The sequence below is a fragment of the Vanacampus margaritifer genome, chromosome 6, assembly GCF_051991255.1.
Source record: "Vanacampus margaritifer isolate UIUO_Vmar chromosome 6, RoL_Vmar_1.0, whole genome shotgun sequence".
In the NCBI taxonomy this organism is placed as follows: Eukaryota; Metazoa; Chordata; class Actinopteri; order Syngnathiformes; family Syngnathidae; genus Vanacampus; species Vanacampus margaritifer.
This window is the reverse complement of record NC_135437.1, coordinates 14,524,101-14,548,963: the sequence shown is the minus strand read 5'-3', so window position 1 is coordinate 14,548,963 and position 24,863 is coordinate 14,524,101. Positions and strand designations below refer to the sequence as shown.

At 38.3% G+C, this 24,863-nt stretch overlaps 5 protein-coding genes across 18 annotated transcripts; 4 read left to right on the top strand and 1 right to left on the bottom strand.

Moving 5' to 3' along the window:
• Window positions 1-226: 226 nt before the first annotated feature.
• On the bottom strand, window positions 227-19,295 carry LOC144053216 (interleukin-17 receptor A). 8 transcript variants are annotated; one of them, XM_077567391.1, is made up of 16 exons: window positions 19,205-19,295; window positions 18,389-18,572; window positions 17,972-18,113; window positions 9,206-9,423; window positions 6,159-6,619; window positions 3,903-5,812; window positions 3,601-3,625; window positions 3,376-3,519; window positions 3,153-3,271; window positions 2,970-3,090; window positions 2,363-2,410; window positions 2,117-2,271; window positions 1,959-2,033; window positions 1,804-1,876; window positions 1,419-1,514; window positions 227-1,183 (listed from the first exon to the last, which is right to left on the bottom strand). In XM_077567391.1, the coding sequence occupies exons 6-16, from the start codon at window positions 3,990-3,992 to the stop codon at window positions 450-452; spliced, it is 1,680 nt and encodes a 559-aa protein (XP_077423517.1). In that variant the 5' UTR covers window positions 3,993-5,812; window positions 6,159-6,619; window positions 9,206-9,423; window positions 17,972-18,113; window positions 18,389-18,572; window positions 19,205-19,295; the 3' UTR covers window positions 227-449. The 8 variants fall into 8 exon arrangements, with proteins under 8 accessions (XP_077423517.1, XP_077423518.1, XP_077423520.1 ...); XM_077567392.1 differs by lacking the exon at window positions 19,205-19,295 and adding an exon at window positions 19,045-19,198; XM_077567394.1 differs by lacking the exon at window positions 3,903-5,812 and having other exon boundaries at window positions 6,561-6,619.
• On the top strand, window positions 8,188-11,814 carry LOC144053221 (troponin I, slow skeletal muscle-like). 4 transcript variants are annotated; one of them, XM_077567407.1, is made up of 7 exons: window positions 8,432-8,479; window positions 9,090-9,131; window positions 9,213-9,344; window positions 9,409-9,498; window positions 10,388-10,558; window positions 10,643-10,750; window positions 11,759-11,814. In XM_077567407.1, exons 3-6 carry the CDS (start codon window positions 9,240-9,242, stop codon window positions 10,727-10,729), a joined length of 453 nt encoding a protein of 150 aa, XP_077423533.1. In that variant the 5' UTR covers window positions 8,432-8,479; window positions 9,090-9,131; window positions 9,213-9,239; the 3' UTR covers window positions 10,730-10,750; window positions 11,759-11,814. The 4 variants fall into 4 exon arrangements, with proteins under 4 accessions (XP_077423532.1, XP_077423535.1, XP_077423533.1 ...); XM_077567408.1 differs by having other exon boundaries at window positions 10,643-10,758; XM_077567406.1 differs by adding an exon at window positions 8,188-8,378 and having other exon boundaries at window positions 8,476-9,131; window positions 10,643-11,814.
• On the top strand, window positions 11,960-15,091 carry LOC144053220 (troponin I, slow skeletal muscle-like). 2 transcript variants are annotated; one of them, XM_077567405.1, is made up of 7 exons: window positions 11,960-12,096; window positions 12,382-12,502; window positions 12,581-12,622; window positions 12,700-12,831; window positions 13,834-13,923; window positions 14,479-14,652; window positions 14,742-15,091. In XM_077567405.1, exons 4-7 carry the CDS (start codon window positions 12,727-12,729, stop codon window positions 14,826-14,828), a joined length of 456 nt encoding a protein of 151 aa, XP_077423531.1. In that variant the 5' UTR covers window positions 11,960-12,096; window positions 12,382-12,502; window positions 12,581-12,622; window positions 12,700-12,726; the 3' UTR covers window positions 14,829-15,091. The 2 variants fall into 2 exon arrangements, with proteins under 2 accessions (XP_077423531.1, XP_077423530.1); XM_077567404.1 differs by having other exon boundaries at window positions 11,960-12,502.
• On the top strand, window positions 15,239-18,672 carry LOC144053219 (troponin I, slow skeletal muscle-like). Of its 2 annotated transcripts, XM_077567403.1 has the most exons (7): window positions 15,239-15,945; window positions 16,159-16,325; window positions 16,510-16,548; window positions 16,629-16,760; window positions 16,835-16,924; window positions 17,963-18,136; window positions 18,396-18,672. In XM_077567403.1, the coding sequence occupies exons 2-7, from the start codon at window positions 16,293-16,295 to the stop codon at window positions 18,480-18,482; spliced, it is 555 nt and encodes a 184-aa protein (XP_077423529.1). In that variant the 5' UTR covers window positions 15,239-15,945; window positions 16,159-16,292; the 3' UTR covers window positions 18,483-18,672. The 2 variants fall into 2 exon arrangements, with proteins under 2 accessions (XP_077423529.1, XP_077423528.1); XM_077567402.1 differs by having other exon boundaries at window positions 15,239-16,325.
• Window positions 19,296-19,339: 44 nt separating the features above from the next.
• bpgm (2,3-bisphosphoglycerate mutase) lies at window positions 19,340-23,684 on the top strand. Of its 2 annotated transcripts, none has more exons than XM_077567401.1 (3): window positions 19,340-19,450; window positions 20,481-21,081; window positions 22,562-23,684. In XM_077567401.1, exons 2-3 carry the CDS (start codon window positions 20,481-20,483, stop codon window positions 22,735-22,737), a joined length of 777 nt encoding a protein of 258 aa, XP_077423527.1. In that variant the 5' UTR covers window positions 19,340-19,450; the 3' UTR covers window positions 22,738-23,684. The 2 variants fall into 2 exon arrangements, with proteins under 2 accessions (XP_077423527.1, XP_077423526.1); XM_077567400.1 differs by having other exon boundaries at window positions 19,341-19,450; window positions 20,465-21,081.
• The last annotated feature ends 1,179 nt before the right edge of the window (window positions 23,685-24,863 follow it).

Below are 24,863 nucleotides of genomic sequence, written 5' to 3'. Positions count from 1 at the left end.
ATGAGTTTTCCGAAAGTGGGTCTTTTGGGTCAAAACACTTTTAGCTGCAAAGTATAATAAATGCCACTCATTGATTTTTCTTCTTCTCTATTTGTGGTCATTACTTCACACTACAATCTATGAAATCCAGTTGAATTCTCCCATGCATTACCATATGTAATGATAGTATGAAACATGCTAAGTTTGTTCTGAGATATTTTATTTTACATCAACATAAACAGGGGTTCTCAAAGTTTTTGGGTCCAGGGCTAATTTACAGAGAAGACATTTTTCAAGGACCCCGTTCATATTTCTAACGGTAAAGAAATAAAAAAAATATCACATGTACCTCTAAATGCCAAAGGGGGGGGAAAAAAGTTGCCTATACTGTATTTTTATTCAAGATTTTGTTTCGAGAAAAAAGTGGTAAAGTTATAATCTTGCCACACTTTTGCTGCATGTAAAGCTCATTACAGGCCTTGCCCTTCGACTTCCAAGTCCTCCACCAGTTCCTCCTCAAACCACTGCGGGTGCTTCAACTGGTACTCCCGAAAAGCCTCCAAGGCCTCCTGCAAAGCTCGACCTGAGGGACAGCGGTGATACTCGCCCTCTGCAAGTCCTTCAATGTGACAAACTCTACCTGGCCCGTGCTGTTCGGCGTCCAGGATTCTGAAGAAGAGCTCCTCAAATTGCTTCATGAGCTTGTATCGGACTGTGACGTTGAACGGCGAGGGGACGTCTTCCGGGGAACAAACGTCTTCAAAGTAAGCCACCATGTACTTCTCGTAGGAAGCGCGATGTACCAGATGAGGGACGATGAGGCCGAGAGCCGGAGTGAGCATGTCGCCCAATGGCGTACCCAGGTCTTCTCTCAGGAGAACCCGTTTCTCTCCGCACATGGCTCTCCATTTGGCTCGCACTCCTTGTGAGCACAGGAGGAGGATCTTATCTGAAGAGCTTTCCATTTGTTCTCTCTGCCAGTCCAGCCACTGGATACGGCCCAGAATTCCCAGTCGGGTGGAATCCATCAGATCCAGGATCACCTCAGTGCCGCATTTGGCCGTCAGGAAGGCGCAGAGCTTGAGGACGACATCTTTGTATAAAGGGTGGTCAAGGGAGTAGAGGATGAAGACTTTTTTTCGTTCTCGCACCCGGAAACATTGCAGTTGTTGGTCAGTGGCCGATGACGACGCACTGATGTGACCTGAGGGAAAGAAGAAAATTTAGACCTCTGCAAAATAATCCGTTTAGTCTGTAATCTAGTTAGTGACATCACAACTCCCAAATTCCAAATTGAGTGCTCCCTTGATTTAAGAGTGATTCCATTCTCAGCCTGTAGGGGGTGATAATGTGCAATAAATGAAACATGGTTGAAATGTGACAAATAAAAAGAAAAATAGAAGCAGCAAAGTCAACATACTACAATCAAATCACATTACCTTTATAAGATGCAGCCCTCAGCAAAAAGGCAAAACAAACACCAACAAAGGCCAGCCCCACTGCCCCCTTCATCATTGCAGTCCGTGGTGGAAAAGCTACACAAAAAAAAGTGGGATTAAAATACAAAAAAAAAAAAACAATGTCATTTTTGTGCAGTTAAAGTTCTCTGCCTGTGCTATTAAGTCCTATTATTACAATGTATTCATCTGCATTTGGTTAAACTACTATTTAACCCCGAAATACTGTTTATTTTCAATGCACAAAAGACATTTTAATAAATAAATACATAATTTTTGATATTTTGGGTCGCTTTAAGAAAGGTCAACAAATTTCAGCATGTAATGACATTTAAGGTGTCAATGCTAAAACAATTGCAATACTTACACAAACAGTAATTGATTTTGGTTTGTTGTGGATGACAGCCGTCGTTCATGCATCTTGTGAAGAATGGCTTAATCTTGAGAGAGAGAGAGAGAAAATAAAATAAAATTAATAAGCTTTGATACACATATTATATTTTTTTGTGGGGCAAAACTCACTGTTATCAGCAGTTCACACTTTAAGAGCTGTGACACATCCAAGCCAAATGTGATGTTTATAGATGTTCTGTTGTCCTGTTTGTGAGATTGAATAATAAGACAATACTATAATTTGTTATGCGGAGTATATGTTAGACAAAAATCTGTTTCAGTTTCACCTTGGAAACATTCTTTGAGAAATGGATGCCATCACTCTGAATGGAGACTTGGTATATGTCAGAATGCTTGTCTGCCTCAAAGTCCACAAAAATTGACAACATTTGATGTTTCCCCATTGATAAATTAGTTGCGATGTGAGCGTCCCAAAGGCTACCTTGAATAAGTAAAAAAAAAATAAAAATAAAATAAAGAGAATTACTGAGCGCTCCTTTGTTGCTGTATTTTAAAGACAATAAATAACTCACCATTTTCCAAACACATTTGGGAGTTTTGGAGCCTTTTGTCATCACATCCTAGCCATGATAGACAAACATTAAATGATTAAGAGTCAAATAAATGGAAATTTGTTGTTGGAGATAAACACATACAGTATTTGGATGTTCTCAAACTGAAAAAGAAAAAAATAATAATCTTCTATTTTTATAACTTTGGGATAAAACACTTTTTTTCTTTTTTAAACCAAACCCCTTTTTAAAAATAAATTTAACAATATCTGAACAAACTATTTAACTTGATTTCAAATCTGAATGATTAAGGCTGTGGTGGAAAACAATGGTGGCCACACAAATAGTGCCCAATTTGGAGATTTTCACTTAGGGGTGTGCTCACTTTTGTTGCCAGCAATTTAGACATGAATCGCTTTGTGATATTTTAAGGGGACAGTAAATGTGCACTGCATTGCAAGCTGTGCACTGATTACTTCATGCACATCAAACATGGCATTTCCCATGAAACTCGTTTTTGGATGATGCAAACACAATACATACAAATGACAGCCTCTAATGGCTAATAAAAAAATAATAAAAAAAATTAAATAAAAAAATATGCCAGCCTCTAATGGTAATACCTCACCTGGGATTGTAACTTGCTTTGTGATAGTGTAATCTCCAATGTCAGGTTGTGGCAAATTAAAGGCCGTCAGTGTATACGTATGGCCGGCCTCCACAAGCAACCCAGACAATGAAAAAGTCCACTAAAGTAGAAAAACACTGTTACTTGTTTGCCGCAGTTTAAGATCAAAATGCACCTCCTTACCTTGCTAAATTTAGGATTGAGCTGCTTGTTGATACTGTAAGTGAACTGCGCACACACACTTTCATTCGTATGTTTATCAGCAATATGCAACTGTGTCCCATGGAGTGATAGTACACTTGCTGGGAAGAGGGGGGGGGGTGGGGTGGGGGGGTAATCGAAATATTATTTAAGAAATTAAAAAAAAAAAAAAGTGCGGACACTTGAGGTCTCAAATTGTACTCACCATCTGATTTGAGCCTCCACATGATATTCATAATGAGAACAGACACATGGCCGTCCTTACCAATTCCCACAGAGTCCGGACCCCACTCAGGTGAGGTGGGGGCAGTCTGTCGGGGCACAACCTTGGATTTGTCTGTGCAATTATCTGACATTCAAAAATATGCATGCCATGTTTACAAGGGTGGCAGTTATTTGTATTTATTTTTAGACACATTTAAACACTCACACTTCATTGTGCAGCTACTGAGACCCTGTAAAGCAGGAAAATAAGTTTTAGAACTCGCTAAACACCATGTTGCAAAAGTACTCTCAATCTGTAATTAAATCATGTAAATAAGTAAAGCTAAAAAAAGAAAGAAAAAAAAGCACAAACTCTAAAATGCACTGTAACTACAAAAGTTTAAATGATTTTCAGACTAGGAAGTTGTATCATATTACACCTATATTAGCCAACTTGGACTGGATCGTCTTCCACAAGACTTGATTTTAAGTTTAAAAGGTATTTTAAGGAAACAATGTAATCCTTACCCATTGGTTGCAGTTCGACATCAAAATGAAAGATAATGCTGCAAACCCAGTTGCCAAACACGACGAGTAGAAGAATGCAACATAGATCATTGTGGTGTTGCAGTTGCAAGAATGAATGAGATTGTCTTCTAAAAATGTAAGATTTGGTGGTGCAACTTTCCACTCGTGTGTTTCGCTTTAAATGCTGAATAAAATAATCATAGAACGCAGGAAGACTTCTGTTTATCAGGTGCCATCATCGGAGATAAAACCACATCGACAGGAAATATTGCTTAATAGTTCAATGCTACTTATTTTTTGCATTACAGCAGGGAACAAATGTGCATTTTAAACATCCTTAACTTATTTTTTAAATGTGAGACCCCACATGAGAAAAAAATAACATTGGGATTATTACAATATCTATTCATCCATTCGTGTGAGCCTCAGGTTACTTTCCATTATGGCATTTAACTGACGAGGTTTGATATACATCTTATGATTGAGGATAACCCCCCCAAAAAAACAAAACAAAAAACACAACACAACTCGCATAGGAAGATAGAATTGGACATTTGTGGAGTTTGACCATAAAGTGAGGAAACATCTTAAATTGAGACAAATTATCGGTATGTGTATATTGTACTTGCCACAAAACTACAGTGGCACTCAGAGTGCTGGTTGACTTCCAAATTAATCCAATTTCAAAACTTGTGTCAAACATTTTATTCTCCATAAAAATGTCATTCACTGTACAGGCAATGACTTACAGAACATTTCAACTGTCCTTTGGAAGTTAAAGTATTAAATACATTAAACAGGGTCACAACTTAGGTAGAAACGTACAATTTTAATTATTCCACATACTTACACTTCCTCTCACTGAATGAAGGGCATATGAGCAGAGCAACTCTTTCAAATGACTTCAACATGCACTACTGACAAAAAAAGTGAGAGATATTCGGCTTTTGAGAATTTGTGGCGAGGCTGTGACACCATCTATGTTGTTCTCACTTTTGATTGTTCTTCATCAAACAGCGGAGAATCCTCCAGGTGCATTTCCTCGCAGGTGTGTATCCTCATGTGTAACGCCAAGTAGCTCGGGCTTGACACTTTCTTCCCGCAAAGGGAGCAAGAAAGAGCCTGTTCTCCGCTGTGGGTTCTCCTGTGCGCCACCAAACTGCGTTTCCCGGAGAATCCGGCGCCACACACAGAGCAGGAGTAAACGCTCCCTTGGACGTGAATGCGGGAGTGTTCCACTAGACTGGAGCGGTGTCGGAATCTTTTCCCGCACACCGAGCACCAGTGAGGCTTCTCCCCCGTGTGTCGCCTCATGTGCAACGCCAGACTGCTCTTTTTCGCAAACTTCCAACAGCAGAGCGTGCAGGCGAATGGCTTCACTCCGGTGTGACTGCGAAAGTGAATGACTAAATCCGAGCGCTGAGTGAATTTCTTACCGCATACCGAGCACCTGTGGGGTCTCTCCCCGGTGTGACTCATCGTGTGCCTTTTCAAACCCGCCCTGGACGTGTACGTCTTGCCACAGTCACCGCACTGAAACTTCTTGCTGTGAGCCTGGGAATCTGCTTTACTGTGAAGATTCTCGTCCGATGAGTCAGATGTCATGTGGTCAGCCGGTAAGTCAAAGCGAATGTACGGTTGTGATGCTTCATGTTGGTCTTCAGCGGTTTCTGCGGTCAAGTTGCTAGTTCGGAGCTCTGGCTCTCTTGCATCATTGCTTTGACTGTAATGAAGGTGCGAGGACCTGGCTTCATCACATGCCCTGTTACCCGTTTCTCTCTCCGGGCTGGTCCAGAGTTCTTCCACTTTAATGTGGCAGGGCGCCGGAGGTTTCTGCTCTTCTGCACTGTCGTGCCACTCATGCTGCTCAGGGGCGAAGTCTTCTTTCATGTCCGTTGGATGATGGACGTCTGCAGGACAATGAGAACACAGAGAAAATAAATGTTGTTTTCTGTTGATCACTGTGTTAACATAAGCATCACAACAATACTTAAGTCGTGAAAATTAATTGGGATTTTGAAGTATTGGTATCCACGATATATATATGTATTTACTTGGTATCGGATCCGATCGATACGAAAAACATACAATATGGCACAGTACTAAACGGATATGATATCATTAATAATCCCACTGCTTTTTTTTTTATTGTGGTTTTAGTACCATTAAGAAACTTGATGCAACAGTTGAATTAAAGTAATCCTTTTGGCATGTAAAAACATATTGTGAGACGAGAATGAAACGTCCAATACAAACCTTCTATACGTAGTTGCACATTGGGCCTGAGAAATGCGTCCAGTAGCTGTCGCTGTCGTTCATTTTCCTCTTTGGAGCGACACAGTTCCTCCTCGTACTCCGTTATCGTCTTCTCAAAGAGTCCAAATATTTCGTCGGCGGCCTCGGTTAGTCGCCTCGCCACCAAAGCCCTTAGCATTCGGACTTTGCACATCTTTACGAGCCCAATGATGTAGGGATAAACCAATCGAGACCACTTCCGCCGAAGCAGAGGCTAACGCTAATTTGAGAAGCTTTGAAAAATCGACGATGACGAAATTATCACTACAGAAAGATTCTATTGTATTCCACCGTTTAACGCCATATGCGATGTTAGTATGAAACTGAGAAAGAGTGACTGACTTTTAGACTTTATGCCATTACCTCCGGATCAGCGGTGTTCACAACTTCCGCTTTTTCTTCTTCGGTGATCGTGACTGTAACTAGAAAACCATGACGTCACTTTACTGCCACCATCAAGAGTCGCTTGGCCACAACACGCTAGAATTTGAAAACTCAAAACAAAAATGTTACGCTTCCAAAACATATCCTCCAGTTATTGGTGGGATTTAACTCTTTATAAATCTGTAGATTTAATTAAACATACGTATAAGCAAATACAGTATGATATATATGGAAGATTTTATAAAAGTACACGGTTTTTTTTTGGACATTTGTAGGCTACGTTGTGTATCCTGCTTCAAGTGTTTAATAAAAAACAAAACATCCCATGATCTCACTGGCAAGAAGCCTCAATAAAATTTTTGAGCCTGGAAGGATTAACACCTCATGCCAATAGACAGCAAGGGATTTTGGAACAGCAGTTTTTAAAGCCCGAACGGAGATTAGAAGGTTGAACATAAAAATTCCTGTCACATTTTCTCCTGAGCTTGTTTTTATCAGTTGACACATCACAGGCACACACTGACTGACATGATGTCTGACACCAAATACAGTTTATGAAAGAAGTCTTCCCATCTCATTTATTTTAATTGCGTAACATAGATAGCACATTAATGGTGGGAAAAGTTGTGGAATGATGACAATCTTGGTGTTATTTGTTTACATCACAAAAATATGGCATTTGAACAGGGGTGTGTAGACTTTATATATCCTCTGTATATCTACAATGTGTGACAACTGCATTATTAAAAATGCTCTGCTGTGATGTCATGTGATGCGTGATGCCAAATTCTATTCTGCCAAAGCCAGCGATGCACAAGCGCCAAACATTTTTGGAGCACCTGATCTCTTCAGAGAGGATGACTGAGCTGCCACTTAGCTGAGGCACATACTGTATCAAGTGCGTCCTTGTGCTGCACAATAACATGCGATAATGTGTCCTGGCTCTGGATCGGATCCAGAATGGTTCCATTGTGATGCAGCAATAGTCGGGTGGGAGTGGAGGTGATATATTTGCATGGAGAGAAGTGAGAGTGTCAATGTAGAAATCATTTGTGTGCTTGTTTGATTCCTATCACTGACATTTTTATTGACTTCGCATTCAAGGTAAGTTGGATACTGCTATTAAAATTAATTAGATTTTATCGGACCTTGGCCGACCCTCAGCTCACTTTATTTGCGTTGAAACTAGTTGGGATTTAATGCAGGGGAGCCGTCAATGCCTCTCTCGCCAGCTGGTATTTACACGCCAAGCTCCTTCATAATCTCACCATGCTTCTTTAAGTGAGGAAGTAACCCGAGACTTGACCCGCCGACGCATTGGCGAATGGCTACGGCGTGCTTGACCCGCGCTTGTGACCTGCAAAGCTCGCTCGCACAAACGGTCATCCACGCTTGACCCAGCCTGTCATCATTTTAACTGGTTGTGATTATGTTGTGTCAGAGGCATTTATACATCTCGTTGTCAATATTCAGATAAAATGAAAAATGGATTAAGTGAAACAAGTAAAAAGATGATTAAAACGGAGCAGGTAGATGTTATGCAAGTCTAAATTTGAGTAGGTTGGCTGTACTGCACACTGCTTTTAGAAATTGAGCATTGAGGGCTTTGGAAGCCGTTTTGATCCCATGACATCATATTGTCAAATTTAGCAACTCGGCAGCCTCCTCTGTAACAATAGGAAGGATTATCTAGTCGTGTAAGGATACTAACATGCATCAAAAGAATAGTAAAATAAATAATAAAATAATCTTTGTTTTCACTCCAAAGGAACCATAAACTGCAGATATGTCTGAAGGGTGAGTACTGTCATTTATTGCATCATTTCCTTACATCAGATTGTGATGTTAATACAGTTATTTTTTGTTTGATTGCCCGTCGCATTTTCCATGAAAGACCGGTGAGTATGACTAACATCAAATTCAAATCACATTTTCTTGTGAATGTTGAGAGACGTCCGAATCCTCGACATGATCATCATACTTTAATAGCCAAATTCCGCCCACATTAGACGGAAAAAAATGTTTTGTAATTTAGTGCCGTTTTCCAACCTTTACTGAGCCATGTAACGAAATACCTTCTTCCATGTAGTGGAATAGCATTTCATTGTTTTGTTTGCCACTATAGATCGCTGGCATAGATAATTAAACAAAGATATATTATTAATTATGATAGCCATTCCCACCCAAGCTATTGTTAATCAGTTAACCATTCTATGGGATGCGACAGATAACATACATAAATCCATCCTTGTATATTTGCTCCCCAACTGTCTGAGACCAGTTGAATGTGCAACAAACATGTGCAGCCGCATAGTATAGCATTAGCATATTAGCGTATTAGCATATTAGCGCATTAGCATATTAGCGCATTAGCATATTAGCGCATTAGCATATTAGCGCAGCACCGTTTAATTGCATTTCAATCCATGCTTATCTCTCAGCATTCATCCCATTAAACTAGTCCAACAAGATGTATAAACTATAAAGCGTAGTCATTTAACCTCGCAGAGAAAACCAAAATTCTCAGCCACACGCCGACTTCACTTGAAGGTGAGTCCAGCAGATGTTATGAAAACAACTGAATATCATCTTCCTAAAATGCCATGAGACTTCCTACTTCTTACTTTAAAGTCCATCTTGCTGAGGAAGGCCGCTTCCATGCTTTTGGCTGAGAGTGAAGAAAAAAAAGCGGAGAGGGAAAGAGTCCTCGGTGAACGTTCCCCTCGGCCGAAGACTTCCGGCTTGTCAGTCCAAGAACTTCAGGTAGCAAGACTTACGACGTCCTCATTTTGACTCAACACACTGCTAACATCTTCTTCCTCTCCAGGAACTGTGTAAAGAACTGCACAGAAAGATTGATGCCACCGATGAAGCTCGTTATGATATAGCGCTGAAGGTGGACAAAAATGAAAATGAGGTATGATTGAGCTAGAGGAGTCTCTGGACATTTGAATTGTGCCTGCTAACCACCAGCCAGGCGTCAAGAATGGATTGGTTAGCAATTCATTCAGATATTTATTTACAGCACACTGAGAATAATTCGTGCGTGAAATTTCAAATCAATCTTAATTTATTGGGCAGATAACTTTTTTTTTAGGCCTACCCATTTATTTCAAATGTGATTTTTACTTATTATTTTTTTTGCATTTGTACAAGTTTTGTTATACAAAACCTTTGTAAAAGCAATCACAGCTCTAGCTAATTTATTTTTCCCGTTTGTGGAAAGGCATTGCCTTACAAACAGGCCCAAAAAGCAGAATCCTTCTCATAGTGACCATTTCAATTTGTGAGGTTATTAGTATAGAGTGCAACATGTTACATTGTCCAAAAGAAAAGATGTACACAATTTACAATTTGTGTCAGGTGAGGATATATTTGGAAACCCAGGTGCATAATAAAAAAAGGACCACGCCACACAAAGAGGTCGGTTTCCCACACAGCTAATTTAAAAGCAGCAGGTGGGTCTTTGTGCACAAATTCACACTATTGTGTGACCCACTTAGACGCCTATCATCCAAGCTAAGCTTAGAAAGGCACGTTGCAAACGTGTTAACATTTTACAGATTGCATTTTACAGATTTTATCATATTGCATCCGCCTCTTTCGTACATATCAGTACGACTGCATCTGAACAGATCCAGGACCCAATGAGTGTCAATTATTTGTGGATTTTCACCTATGCTCCGTGAATAGCAGTGGGTCGACTCGACCATACTGCCAAAATACATAAATAAAAACATGTTCGTTATAATGTAGTATAGCAAGGACAACACAACGAAGTAAACAATTAGTATTCGTCACCACAGATTGCATCATTGAGACAGAAGATTGTCTCGCTGAAGGGGGTCAGGCGTCCCAGCTTAAAGAGGGTGAAGAAAAGCACCGACGACATGCTGGGCGCATACTCGGACCCCTCCAAACTCATGAAGGCTGACTTCAAGGCCAACCTTAAGACAGTGAAGAAAGAGGATGAAAAAGTAAGGTTCTAACTAAGTAATAATAAATATTTGTATTTATTTATAAACTACCTGACAGCATCTAACTATGATTATGGTCTCCAGCGGGAAGAAGTGACTGACTGGCGTAAGAATGTGGAGGCCATGTCTGGCATGGAGGGCAGGAAAAAGCTGTTTGACGCCGGACAGTAGCCAAACTCGTCATCAGAGCTTGTGAGTAGGTGTGAAAAAAAAACAGCATTAAGTATTTTTATTATTATATTGTATAAACTGCTGTAAGGTTACGCACAGTTTGAACATTAATTAAACACTGCTTTTAAGTATAGAAAACAAAAAAAACTGAACTTTAATTATGATTCAATTAAAATGTATTGTACTTAAGTTAAATAAAAAATGTACTTAAGTATTAAAAAACAACAACTATGTATTGTACGTAAATTGTAAATACAACTGAACTGGATTTAACACATGTACCGTACTGGATTAAAAAAACAACAACCCCCCCTACCCCCCAAAAAAAACACACTGTAATATTATGCGCATTTTGAACATTTAGTGATTTTTAAAAATTATTATTAAAGTACAGTACCACCGTTTGGGAATCACACAAAGAATGACGATAAAAATTGCCCATTGGGCACCAAATTAGAGAAATACTGTGACATCATTACCACATTTTCTGTACCTTTTCTAGTCTTTAATCATCTTGTGGAAAATTGTAAAAAAAAAAAAAAAAGAGTTAAAGAAGCAAATTCATAATTTTTCAGAAATTATTTTGACGCTAGGGCAAAAATAATGACATTAGCCAGTCAGAAGAACATTACAATTAATTCCCAGCACTGCAGCATTCCCATACTGTATATTCTTTATCCTCACCAAAAAAACAAAAAACAACTAATACTGCATTTTATTGAGCCACTTTAAGTAGTTGTTAAACTCTTCTTTGTTTGTGTTTGGATTGTATTATACTGCCCCCCGATGGCCAAGTTGTGCACACTAGAAGGAACTACAACAATGGTATTTATTCATTTCAATAGGGAAAGATCTAGGATAGCCGACGAGTGTTTTAAGTTACAATCGTGGCCACAAAATTAATTCAACTCGTATCTCAAGGCACGACTGTATGTTAATACTATATTTACAAAAATGTACTCATTTCAAGGTTAATCGTATAAATTGAATTGGCAAGTGAAGTGAATCATGATATTTTTTTTTTTACAGGTTTGGGGCTGAAATTTTTACCAATTTGGACAACTCTGATTAAAATATTGAACCCACTTTGTATTTTTTTGTCTTTATTGCCTAGCACAGTTTGTACAGCATCTTTACGTATTACAAAATGAATAGAGCTCTATAATACAAACAGTAAAAAAAAAGTCTTGACTTGAATAATGGTTGGCAGCATCCTGATTTGCTTGCTGCCCTGGCACAAGAGTTCTATTTTAGTTAGCCACTCATGGGGCACACAAGGAGTCCTTGAACGTGACCTAAGGTTCCTCCTGTCACTTCGAGACGGACGCTGCGCACCTCAACAGCTTCTTTTGCACACACAAGGGAAGGTGTGATGAGTTTTTCTTCATTATAAGGGTAGATTTATCATGGCTCCTTTGTTTTTAGCTGAAGTATTTATGCAATTTATTTGAATTGATGCATGTTTGAATGACAAAAATTAAATGCATGGCCTCTTGTTATATGGTAGTTCTGAAGTCTATTTATATTCAAATACAAATATCAAGCATTTCATTGTTCAAATGAGCATCATTCTGTCACTGGTTTTTATTCTAGAAAAAAAAAAGTGTCATATGTCAATGTGCTTTTATCAATGCTACAATTGTTTTTTGCAGACAAAAGACTTCCAACATGTCAGAGGCGTAAGATATAACTCTCATTCACATTTGTGTTCAGAAAACTTTGTTCACATTCTAACTTGTTTTTTGTTTGCCCTTCAATGTCCACCAAAGAGCGGTAAGCCGTTATTTTTCAACGATATGTTAACTGTTTTTGATTTGTAACATTTAATGCAAATGTTGACTGTTTGTGCAGAGAAAACCCAAGATTTCAGCATCTCGCAGACTGACCCTCAAGGTATTTTCTTACACTACATTTGATCAATAATAAGTCACACAAGGACTACTTTCTCCCCGCCCTCCCCTTCAATTCAGACCAAGCTGCTAAAGGTAGCAACTGCGATGTTGGAGAAGGAAAAGGAGGCAAAGTGCCAGGAGAGAGACGCTACTTTGAGCGAGAGAGTTCCACCGCTGCAGCTGTCTGGACTGTCAGTGCAGGACCTTCAGGTATAACGTGCGTGCCGTGTCTCGCCTGTCCATCATGTTCCATTCAAACAAGCGTGCTGTGCTGAATGTTCCACACGCCGCTGCCAAGCACACACAATGTTCACAGCAGGGGATGCCTGCCGCTGATATTGAATTTCATATCTGATACTGACACCTTTCAATGTTGTCTTTGAGTGTTTTTTTTTTGGTTTGGGTTGGATTCTTTTTTAACGTCTTCTATTTATTATATTGTTATAAAATTTTTCAATTTTGTTTTAGAATTTAACAATATATTAACTCATTCACTGCCATTGACGGCTATAGACGTCAAAAATTCATTTGAACTATTTCTATTAGTTTAACATTTTTTCTACTTTTGTTAACAAGAGTATGAAAACCTATATGTTTTTAATTGTACATTTAGAACAGATATAACATTTGTGATTAACTGTGAGTTAACTAGTGAAGTCATGCGATTAATTACGATTAAACATTTTCATCGCCTGACGCTCCAAATTTTTAATAACCTTTAAGTCGCGTCAGGTGATTAAATTTTTTTAATTGTAATTATACGCATGACTTCAATAGTTAACTCACGATTAATCACACATTTTATATCTGTATTTCTAAAAAAAAAATATCTAGGTTTTCATACTCTTGTTAACAAAAGTGGAAAAAAATGTTAAACTAATAGAAATAGTTCAAATGATTTTTTGACGTCTATAGCCATCAATGGCAGTGAATGAGTTCAAGTGTTTAGAAATTGGTTATGAATTGATTTGTTAACAGGGATCTCTGATAAAAAAAAAAAATAGAAGAAGAAAAAAAGTTCTGCTGCCATCTTGTGGCATCCGGAAGTACTTACAAGTATTGAGATTCTTATTATTTTTTTTGTATGTGCAAAAAATGGATGACACTTTACAACAGTATTACTTATACTTAAAAAAAATTTTTTTTTTTACATCATACAGACTACACATTTCTCGTTTTTCCAACCTCTGAAGGTTCTCTCCTCTCTCATAGGCTCTGTGCAAAGAACTGCACCATAAAATAGACATGGCTGATGAAGAGCGCTATGATATCAACTCCAAGGTTGACAAGAATAACGTAGAGGTTTGGAAATTCATCTCTTCGGCGATCTATTCCATTTTAACTCATTCACTGCCACTGACGGCTATAGACGTCAAAAATTCTTTTGAACTATTTCTATTCTATTTTTCTACTTTTGTTAACAAGAGTATGAAAACCTATATGTTTTTTATTGTAAATTTAGAACAGATATAAGATTTGTGATTAATTGTGAGTTAACTAGTGAAGTCATGCGATTAATTAAGATTAAAAATTTTAATTGCCTGACGCCCCGAATTTGTAATAATCTTTAAGTCGCGTCAGGTGATTAATTTTTTAAATTGTAATTAATCGCATGACTTCAATAGTTAACTCACGATTAATCACACATTTTATATCTGTATTTCAAAAAAAAAATCTAGGTTTTCATACTCTTGTTGTTAACAAAAGTGGAAAAAAATGTTAAACGAATAGAAATAGTTCAAATGAATTTTTGACGTCTATAGCCGTCAATGGCAGTGAATGAGTTAAGGGCGGCCATAATTTAGGGGATTTGGTTGACGACATGGACTTGAATAATTTTTCAACGGTTTCTTTCAGCTTGAAAACCTTTTTGCCAAGATCATTGAGCTGAAGGGTAAAATGAAGCGACCCGCGCTTAAAAAGGTGAAGATTTCGGCTGACGCCATGTTGGGAGCGCTGCTGGGCGCCAAGGTCAAGGAGTCTGTGGACTTTAAGGCCAACCTTAAGACCGTCAGGAAGGAAGAAGAGAAGGTAAAATCCATTTATTTACACTTCAACGCTGCAGTGAAGTAAAATTAAGACAGCATTGATTGATTTGATGATTTTCCTCTCATAAACAGAAAGAGGAAGTGACTGACTGGCGTAAGAATGTGGAGGCCATGTCCGGTATGGAGGGCAGAATGAAGCTGTTTAATGCTGGACAGTAGATTAAAAAGATGGACAAATAGTAAGCCCACTGTGTGTGATCACCATAGTTGAACAGTAACATGGCTTAAATGCTTTTACATAACACTTATTGTAGATAGTGTAGAAGTGTGCAGTACAGTATTTCATTATAGTGTTGAGATGCCCAGAAACAATTGGGATGGTAATGATAATAAAATTAAAATTTACTTTTTTTGTCCAAAATATAGCATGTAGTAATTATTTGACAACAGTCATGCAATAAAACGACAATTTTTATGCATAAGGCTGGTTAATGCCATCATTCTATCCTTACCTTTTTTTTTGTTTTGTTTTTGTTTTTAATATTTAATAAAATTTGATGCAAAGTATGTCACTTTCAAACTAAGGAATTTTTTTAAAGCCAAATTGAGTGTTTTTACACAATAGGTCACTACAGTATTATAGTTCGCCACTGCCGCCTTGTGATGGCGGCAGTGGCTTTCATTTAATCCACAAAATATAGTAAATTGTTTGGTCGATATGAATGGTATCGAGTTGGCGAGTCCTCTGTCATGCTGAGGCCCCCGAAAACGAGATTCATTCTTTGGAAGAATAATAAGCAGCAATTCCAAGAGGGCCTTGGCGCTGGCCTGCAACGCTAAAATACTTCATTCTGGCAATACCTAAAAAATGCCACTAGGTGGTAGTATCGCTCTGCAAATGACTTCCTGTTTCCTTTCCAGTACGTGTCTTCAAATGGTGAGTGTTTTTACTTTATTCTACTTTTATCATAGTGGTTAATTGATTTACACTCACATGACAGTTAATTATGTGGTACATAAAAAAAAAACTCTTTCTAGTTAACAATTGTTTTATGTTGACCGTTTAATTTTGTTTTGACAAAAGAGCAACATGGGAATCATTCATTCATTCATTTCAAACCCACCATGTGGCGCTCTATGACCAACCAGTCCATAAGAAAGTCTCACAGGTGGACATTTTCACACCTCGTACACGACGCCGGGCAAGAATGGTGAGGACAGAGTGTCTATTTTGGAGAGCCACTCACAAGGGCACGGGAATCTATATATCCAGCCTCTTTGTGCCCTTCTCATCTTGGAAAAAGCTGCCGGCCAGTTTTGTCACATATTGTACAAGGTAAGAAAAAACGACATACATAACGCTTGGAGAATGTATGTGATATGAACAGTCTCTGTCCAATCTTCATCTTATTTTTATCAAATGTTCTTTGATTGCATTTTGTAGTTTACCCACACAGGTCTTGACTTCATCTGAATAGCATCAAATATTTTAAGTCATACCTTGTCTACCAAATGTTCTTGAAATGTATTTCCCATTCTCCCTTGACAGAGGAAAACACAAGAAAAGCTTAACTATGTCTGATGCGTGAGTATCAGTCAGCTTTATTGTAATATTACTCATATTTGAACTGTAAATGTTGAAAAAAAAATAACTAACTTTACCTGTAATCTCCACATGTCTTAATGTCGCCTCTTGCTCACGTGCTCAGGCCTTCGGTAAGTCAAATTTACTCATGCATCATCAAATACTAAAAATTTGAAATGATGTGCCAAGATTAAGATAAATTACTACTACTACTAACTAAAAAAAAAACATGGTAATCCTCACACTAACCTGCACCATAAACTGTTTTTAAAATTTGCCGCACAAAAAGTCTAAATAGACTGTGTTCTTTTCCAGAGACCAAAAATATCTGCATCTCGCAGACTGTTTTTGAAGGTACGACTATACTAATTTACTCAAGTTATGGTCATTGCTGGCTGGGGTGTCATTTTATGTACAAATTGCTCTGCAATCAGACCAAAATGATGAAGAAGGCCATGGTGATGCTGGAGAATGACAAGCAAGTACGACGAGACGAACGGGAAAGAACCCTGGCTGAGAGACTTCCAGAACTTCAGATGTCAGACTTGTCGACACAGGAACTGCAAGTATGCTGTCAACGTTAAAATCGAACCATACTGTAATGTAACAGTACACATTACTTTAACATTTCTATCTACAGAATCTTTGCAAAGAGCTTCACCAGAAGATTGATGTCGTCGATGAGGATCGTTATGACATTGCTTTAAAGGTGAACAAAAGTGATATAGAGGTATGTGGTCCAGTTTTCTTATTAACCTATAGTACCAATAGTATAAACCAATTTCTTTGTCTATGCCGATGAGGGATGTGCCCAAAATTCGATTCTCATTGCAATCGTGATTCTCATTTAATATGATTCAGAATCGATTTCAAATGTCCCAAAATATATTTTATTTCAATTATTTTATACTGTCTTGCCTTTGTCTGTGTGTGCCTTTATTTGGAGTGCTGTTCATGTTGTACCCGGTTTGGCCACTGGGGGGGGCAGTGTGGTTCCACGCGGTCTAACACAAAGTTAAGTTGTAGCCACATTAGAGAGTAGAAGGAAAAAGTCATGTTTAAGTTATTCCAATAAAACTTTTTTTTTTCAGCGTAGAGCCGTTCTTATGAGTGATAAAAGTGCCGTGAGTAGCGCGCTAGTTAGCATTAGCGAGTCAGACTGGAGTAGATCATTACAATTCCTTGCACATCCATAGATTGAAGCAAAAATCATTGTCAATCAAAATAATTGTGAATAAAAAAAAATGTTAATTGAAAATCGATTCTGAATCGAACCGCAGACCCAAAAATCGGAATCGAATCGTGAGACATTCAAAGATTCCCACTCCTAAACTCCTAATGCCGATGGGAGACTCATACTGTATAGTGGATAGCATACTCACAGATTCACCTATTTGCTGATTTATATTCATATTTTTGGGGGGTAATTTAAAAAAAAAAAAAACTTTTTTTTTTGTTGGGGCAACCCCATTTTTTTGTTGTAAATTATTACTAAATAATTTACACACCAAAAACTTAGCCCCATTTTAAAAAAAAGATTTTTGAAGGTTTAACTTTTTTTTATTTTAATCAAATTTTAATTGCTCATGTTGTAGATTATAATGCTCTCCCGTCAAATTTATACATCTAGGCATGACAAAGACCACACAGTACTCAAATACAGCGCTCTAGCTAACAAATCCATAAGAACGTGTGTGTCACCTGATTATTTTTGCTGAATAGTAAACAAGTGTCTTTTCTTTTGGGGCTTATGGATGAAACAAAAAAGTTGCGGGACCTGTCTCAGAAGATCTACGAGTTGAAGGGCAAGATGAAGAGGCCGAACTTGAAGAGGGTGAGGGTGTCCGCAGACGCCATGTTGGGAGCACTGCTGGGAGCTAAAGTCAAAGAGTCTGTCGACTTCAAAGCCAACCTCAAGACTGTGAAGAAAGAGGAGGAGAAGGTGAGAGTTTGTCTGGGAATTTGGTTCTACACACATATTGATTTTTTAACATCTTAAATCGATGTTTAAAATATGAGACATCCCCACACATGACGAGGGGGGAAAAAATGACAGTGTGTGTGTGTGTACCCTGTTTGAGACAAAAGTTGTAAATGTAATCAAAATGTAACTTTTGCTCTATGTTAACATTCAATATGAAATTGGGAAAATTCACACAATTAAGATGATTTGATAATTTTTTTTTTACTGTACCTTACAGAAAGAGGAAGTGACAGACTGGCGCAAGAACGTGGAATCCATGTCGGGTATGGAGGGCAGAATGAAGCTGTTCAATGCTGGACAGTAGACAACAGGCCACTCGACATTGTGGTTGAAGCCGATGGCTCGAGTGACTGTCGCTCACTTTTCAGTGAACACTTTTAGTAATCTGGAAAATCTGTGGAAGACAATAATGACAACAAACACTAGTGTGTCTTTCCTTTTAACAGCAGTGAGCATCATGTTAAGTTTAAACATGTGCTTCATGTAGTATTTGAGTCTGGATGATGTATTCATAAAAAAGTGAATATTTGTGTCTATGCTTGTGTTTTTTGATTAATTAAATTACATTTTGAAAACTCACCTAAGAAGTGTTACAAATGTGATTACTGTTACCAATGTAAAAATATTAGGGGACATTTGAATTGATTTATTTAACACTATGGGAATATGTTAGCTTTTGCCACTTGAAAGTAGTGAAAATGTCTATTTACATTTTTGGGGCATTGGTCATTATCCACCAAGGGTGAAATAATATTGACAAAGTAATGAGTAGAAAGTAAATGTACGTGTTTTTAAATATAGGACGTAAGATAAAATTAGGAGAAAAAAATACTCAAGTAAAGCAGATAGCTGAAAAAGAAAAATACCTTTTTGTTACGTTACTTCCTACCACTGTAATTTAATTTGTTAATGTCACCGTTTCAAACTATTGCAACACTTAACAACAAACATTTGCAACAAACTCCGAAAACCAAGAAGTTACTGGAGAAGCTTAAATGAGGTTTGTAAGCCATTGTGAAACCAAACCTTTAGGTTGTTGGCGCCATGACATGGCCCCTCCCTTTCTTCATCGGCTCTCTCTGTGGCAAATTAACATGGGCGTAGTCCTCATCCAAATTTGGGCATGACGCAATCGATGCTCAACGCTCCGCTATCCGGATTGGATAAGCGAGCTGCCAATCACCATCCATCATGCAGACGCTTTCATGGCCGGGCTAAACATTGTCAACATCGCCGCAGCCACATTCCCACCGCTTTTAAAAGCTACATAGGGTAAGCCGGCCTACTCACAATACTGTTATTTTATTTATTTTTTTATTTGCGTAGAAGCCACTGACTGCCTGCTTGTTATGCTGCTAACACGCTTGGGGTGCCTTTTTTTTTCTTCTTCTCAATATCTGGGTGCTAGCAGCCATGCTTGTCGTAGTAAATAAAGCCTGTTGTGGAAAAATCAAAGATAATGGCGATAACATCAAATAACTTCATCGATGCGTGTATTAACGTGATTACAGGGCAAGCTCGCTTCATTTCCTCATATAGAAACGCTAATAATAGTACAGTTAATAGTGTGGGGGTTCACTTCTAGCCTCCTGAGATCAACTTTACCCTTTTCGCGTGCATCAAAATTGAGCTTGAGTAACAAAATGTCGTTGTTGTTGTTTTTTTTTTTATTAAATGCTTTCCATCAGATGTAAAAGGATGATCGTAAAATGAACAACCTTTCTAGATGGTCTTTCATATGAGGCCATAGTAAAAAAATCATCTCTCAATTTGGTCCATTTCTGGTTGATACTCTTCTATAAATACTCAATATTTTCATATAATTCCCGTTAATTGTCATTTTATATTGTATTAATTTTAATATTTATTGTGGAAATCCAATTTGGACATTTCCAAAGATTCAATTGAAGTCAATTATGTTTCCCACAGGCTTCAAATAACTTGCCTTAGACTGGTCGCAAGCCAATCACAAAGAACAAAGCTTTTATGCTCACAATCACACCTATGGCCAATTTAGAGCAAGGTATCAAACATATGGCACACGGGCCAAAATTGGTTCGGCAAGATTTTTGTAAAAAAAAGAAGAAGAAAAAAGGCAGAAACACTTATTGATACTTATATTATCATTATGCTATGACTTTACTAGCCTGGCCCTGAACTACAATGCCTGTGACCATTATTTAGAATCTTCAATAAACCTAAAATGCATGTTTCTGGAATGTGGGAGGAAGCTGGAGTACCCTGAGAATTGTATTGATTATTTATGAACTTAATGTGTATGTTCAGGGTTGTGTTTCTGCAGATGTCCACGTACAAACTCTTTCTGCTGAGACATGGGGAGGGGGCGTGGAACCGGGAGAACCGTTTCTGCAGCTGGGTGGACCAGAAGCTGAGCGAGGACGGCGTGAAGGAGGCCCAGGATTGCGGCCGGCTCCTGAAGGAGCAGGGCTACAGGTTCGACCTGGTTTTCACCTCCATCCTCAGCCGCTCCATCCAGACGGCCTGGCTGGTCCTGGAGGCCATGGGGCAGGAGTGGGTCCCCGTGGTGAAGTCCTGGCGGCTCAACGAGCGCCACTACGGAGCCCTGATAGGCTTGAACCGGGCAGAAATGGCCGCCCTGCACGGGGAGGAGAAAGTGAAGCTGTGGCGGAGGAGCTACGATGTCACGCCGCCTCCCATAGACGAATCGCACCCGTACTTCGGTGAAATCTACACCGATCGCAGATACAGCACGTGCGACGTGGACAAGGAGGAGCTGCCTCGGGCCGAGAGCCTGAAGGAGGTGCTGGACAGGCTGCTGCCATATTGGGAAAGCACTGTTGTACCCGAGATACGCCAAGGCAAGACGGTGCTCATTGCGGCTCACGGAAACAGCTGCAGGGCTCTGCTCAAACATCTGGAAGGTATGCTGCACTGTGTGTATATATATATATATATATATATATATATATATATATATATATATATATATATATATATATATATATATATATATATATATATATATATATATATATAAATAAATAAAAACTGCCTTCATTGTTTATTTATTGAGCAGCAGCTCCCACATGATAGCACTTGTCAAGTGTCGCGCTGCGCCACAAATGGACGTTTGACCCTGCTCAAAAAGGCCACTTAGTTTAGGTTACAGAGCATCCACATTGACCTTTAATTATATTGTACTTGTAGGCCACTCACTCACTTACATTTTCTGTGGGGGTTATCAGTTTACAAAGTACAGTGAGAGTGTAAAATCGATTTGAGTATTGGATCAATCTTTTTTTTTTCCCATTGATGTGAATTGAAATGCTGTTACTCTTTTCCAGCCCCCTGAAAAACAAATATTTTGGTGTTCCTAAAAAAAGAAATAGCACTATATTGTCATAAGGACAAGATTATCAAAAATAATTTGGTACACACACACTTTGGTAATCGATTACGATTAGTTGTTGCTTAACTCATTCACTGCCATTGACGGTTATAGACGTCATAAATTCATTTGAACAATTTCTATTAGTTTAGCATTTTTGTTCCAGTTTTGTTAACAAGAGTATGAAAATCTAGAATTTTTTTTGTACATTTGGAACAGATACAAAATTTGTGATTAATTGTGAGTTAACTAGTGAAGTCATGCCATTAATTACAGTTAAAATCCTGACGCCCCTAATTTTTAATAATCGTTTCTTAAAAATAAAAAAAAAATATATATATTATTTGTTTTTTTATTTTTTATAATCTTTTTTATTTATTTAAGAAAAGATTATTAAAAATTAGGGGCATCAGGCAATTACAATTTGTAATCGTAATGAATCGCCTGACTTTACTAGTTAACTCACAATTAATCACAAATTTGATATCTGTTGTAATACAATTTAAAAAATTCTAGGTTTTCATAACTCTTGTTAACAAAAGTGGGAAAAATTTTACACTAATATCAAATAGATTAAATGAATTTTTGACGTCTATAGCCGTCAATGGTAGTGAATGAGTTAATGATTGCCTCACACTTAATTTAGATTATTTTGTAATATAGAGCAACCCAAAAACTTTAGCATATTTTTTAAATTTAAGTGTATCCTGTGTGTTTGTTAGCAAAAAATGTTCATGGGGTAAATACGAAAGTGGCCAAACATGGTTTCGGGCATCGCAAATATGATTTCATCATTTTAGTTTCGAGGCAGAAGTTTTTGTGTCAACCCATTTTTGTGGATTGGAATGTATCGCCATGATAAACGAGTTTGCTGTATCGTAAAATAAATCTATCAAAGTTGAGCATTCGTATTGCCATTGGAGTTACAAAGGAAGATTATTAGGCTTGAAAGTGTCCTCAAAACGACTTTGGCTAGCTAAACATTAATATTCCCATTTCTGTTTTTCCGACAGGGATTTCGGACGAGGATATCGCCGGCGTGACTTTGCCGACGGGGATTCCGGTGCTGCTGGAGCTGGACGCGCAGCTGAAGCCCGTGAAAGCTCGCCAGCTACTGGGAGACCAGCAGAAAATCCAGGCGGCCATTAAAAAAGTGGAGGATCAGGGAAAAGCTAAAGCATCAACTTGAACTGGATGTAAGACGTTCTTCAAGTAACGTTGGCATAACTCCTTCTTAATATCAGTATTAGGAAAAACAAACTGATTGAAATTGAAAAGAGGGGAGAAAGTCTTAATGTGAAATGAACGTGCACGCGCGTCTGACCTACCACTGTGGAGAACACGCTTGTCAGTTGCTTTTGTTTTGTCTCCACTTTGACAACCCTAACGTGGGGATTTTTCGTTCTAGCTCAAATGTGGTGCTACATTTTTAAAAGTCTGTTCTGTTACATTTGTTTTACTACTTGCCTTCCGTGTTGTCAATCTACTATGTACTGACGCCTCCCTGTTGACTTATCCCAAGGAAATACACAACAGGTGATGTCACAGTTGAGTAAATAAACGCCCCAGGTGAGAAACAAACCATTTTTGCATGATAAAAATACTGTAGGATGACTAATAACCACATAGACTGTGACGCCTTTTGTGGTCAGTCCAGAATGATCAGTCAGTTGATTTTAAAAACATTTCAGTGGTGGCATTGTTACTGTTTTTTGTTGTTTTTGATGCACTTACCCGATTTATGTACTGTTACAAAAAATGCTGCAAAGCACTTCCCAGTTAACGAATATCATTATGTCTTCCAACAGCACTATCTCGTCATTGAATGTAAAGGGAATCTGCTGCTATGAAACCCCGGCTGCTTGCTACTGCTTTTTAACTGCCACTCTTGTTTCGTATGCACTGGTAAAGGGATAGAAAAGTTGTGTGGATTTAATAGGAAATTGTACAAAGGTTGAGGCACTACTGTATGTCAGCTGTTGTTTTTCAACAAAATGAGTTTACATGGCAAAAATGAAAAAAACTGATAAGCTGTAGCATGTTGTCTTAATGTTCAACATTGCATTATGGGAAAAAAGCTCAATCAGTAGGGATAATTGTATTTTTGTGAAGCAAATAAAGAAGTTACATTAAGAATTTTGTTTCCCTCACTCTTTGGCTTGAATTACAAAAGCTATTAAAAGTCATATCACACCAGGATACGATTTAAAGCAACACTAAGGAACTTTTAGTTTACGTTGATTATGGCGTCGCCATATGGACAAAAGCGGTACTGTTATGCCCGAAGGAAGACCACATTTTCCATGGGGACCAGCGGCTTCCCTTTTTCTCTTTTCTGTCCTCAGACAAAACTTGTCAGTTGTTTTGCAGCTTCTGCCAGGAAAGCAGTAATCGTGCATTCAAATTGACTACGTCTTAGTAACGAATGGGGAAAGGGGGGAAGTGACGTATGCCATACAGCATTCAGCACATTTGTAGGTTTTTGTGTGGCAGTGTTCCTACCATCCTCCTCAAAGTTGCTTAGTGCCAGTAAAAATTATACCGACCCCCTCAGGCCATGGCATAGGTACCATTCAACCAGTTTTAAGTCGATTTTTCATTAGAGGAGTTAATGTTGCAATTGTTTTTTTTTTTACTTCCATGCCATCATATTAACGTTTATCTCAATAAATAAGAATGTTGGGGAAAACCTTAGTAGCAAACTCACACTTTATTCAGATTTAATGAATCTGTCACTTTTCGAGTCGAACGGCCGACAGTTAATACAATATTAAATTTTATTTGTATGTAGTCTTATCAAGTGTGTGCATGAAGCAGCATCAGTCCTGTATTTAATCCAATCCAATCCACTTTTATGTACAGAGCACTGGTAGGTCAAAATGCTTAACATAGCGTAACATACAAAGGAGGGATAATTGGTAGGGGTGAGAATCTTTGAATGTCTCAATTATTTGATTGACAATGATTTTTGCTTCAATTTATAGATGTGCAAGGAATTGCAATGATCTACTCCAGTCTGACACGCTAATGCTAATTAGCGCGCTACTCGCGGCACTTTTATCACTCAAAAGAACGTCTCCACGCTGAAAAAAAAAAACTTTTATTGGAATAACTTGATCGTGACTTTTTCCTTCTACTCTCTAATGTGGCTACAACTTAAGAGTGTATTAGACTGCGTGGAACCACACTGCCCCTCAGTGGCCAAACCGGGTACAACATGAACAGCCCTCCCAATAACGGCACAGACAGACAAAACAAGACAGTATAAAATAATTTCAAAAAAATCGATTCTGAATCATACTAAATTAGAATCGA

Coding starts and splice junctions, on each gene's coding strand:
- LOC144053216 (XM_077567391.1), bottom strand. CDS start 3,992: ATGATCTATGTTGCATTCTTCTACTCGTCGTGTTTGGCAACTGGGTTT. Junction 3,626..3,902: donor TGTCGAACTGCAACCAATGG/GTAAGGATTACA, acceptor CCTGCTTTACAG/GGTCTCAGTAGCTGCACAAT. Junction 2,411..2,969: donor AAAGCAAGTTACAATCCCAG/GTGAGGTATTAC, acceptor TATCATGGCTAG/GATGTGATGACAAAAGGCTC.
- LOC144053221 (XM_077567406.1), top strand. CDS start 9,240: ATGCTTTTGGCTGAGAGTGAAGAAAAAAAAGCGGAGAGGGAAAGAGTC. Junction 9,345..9,408: donor TGTCAGTCCAAGAACTTCAG/GTAGCAAGACTT, acceptor CTTCCTCTCCAG/GAACTGTGTAAAGAACTGCA. Junction 10,559..10,642: donor TGAAGAAAGAGGATGAAAAA/GTAAGGTTCTAA, acceptor TATGGTCTCCAG/CGGGAAGAAGTGACTGACTG.
- LOC144053220 (XM_077567405.1), top strand. CDS start 12,727: ATGTTGGAGAAGGAAAAGGAGGCAAAGTGCCAGGAGAGAGACGCTACT. Junction 12,832..13,833: donor TGTCAGTGCAGGACCTTCAG/GTATAACGTGCG, acceptor CCTCTCTCATAG/GCTCTGTGCAAAGAACTGCA. Junction 13,924..14,478: donor TTGACAAGAATAACGTAGAG/GTTTGGAAATTC, acceptor GGTTTCTTTCAG/CTTGAAAACCTTTTTGCCAA.
- LOC144053219 (XM_077567403.1), top strand. CDS start 16,293: ATGTCGCCTCTTGCTCACGTGCTCAGGCCTTCG. Junction 16,326..16,509: donor CTCACGTGCTCAGGCCTTCG/GTAAGTCAAATT, acceptor GTTCTTTTCCAG/AGACCAAAAATATCTGCATC. Junction 16,925..17,962: donor TGAACAAAAGTGATATAGAG/GTATGTGGTCCA, acceptor GAAACAAAAAAG/TTGCGGGACCTGTCTCAGAA.
- bpgm (XM_077567401.1), top strand. CDS start 20,481: ATGTCCACGTACAAACTCTTTCTGCTGAGACATGGGGAGGGGGCGTGG. Junction 21,082..22,561: donor TCTGCTCAAACATCTGGAAG/GTATGCTGCACT, acceptor TTTTTCCGACAG/GGATTTCGGACGAGGATATC.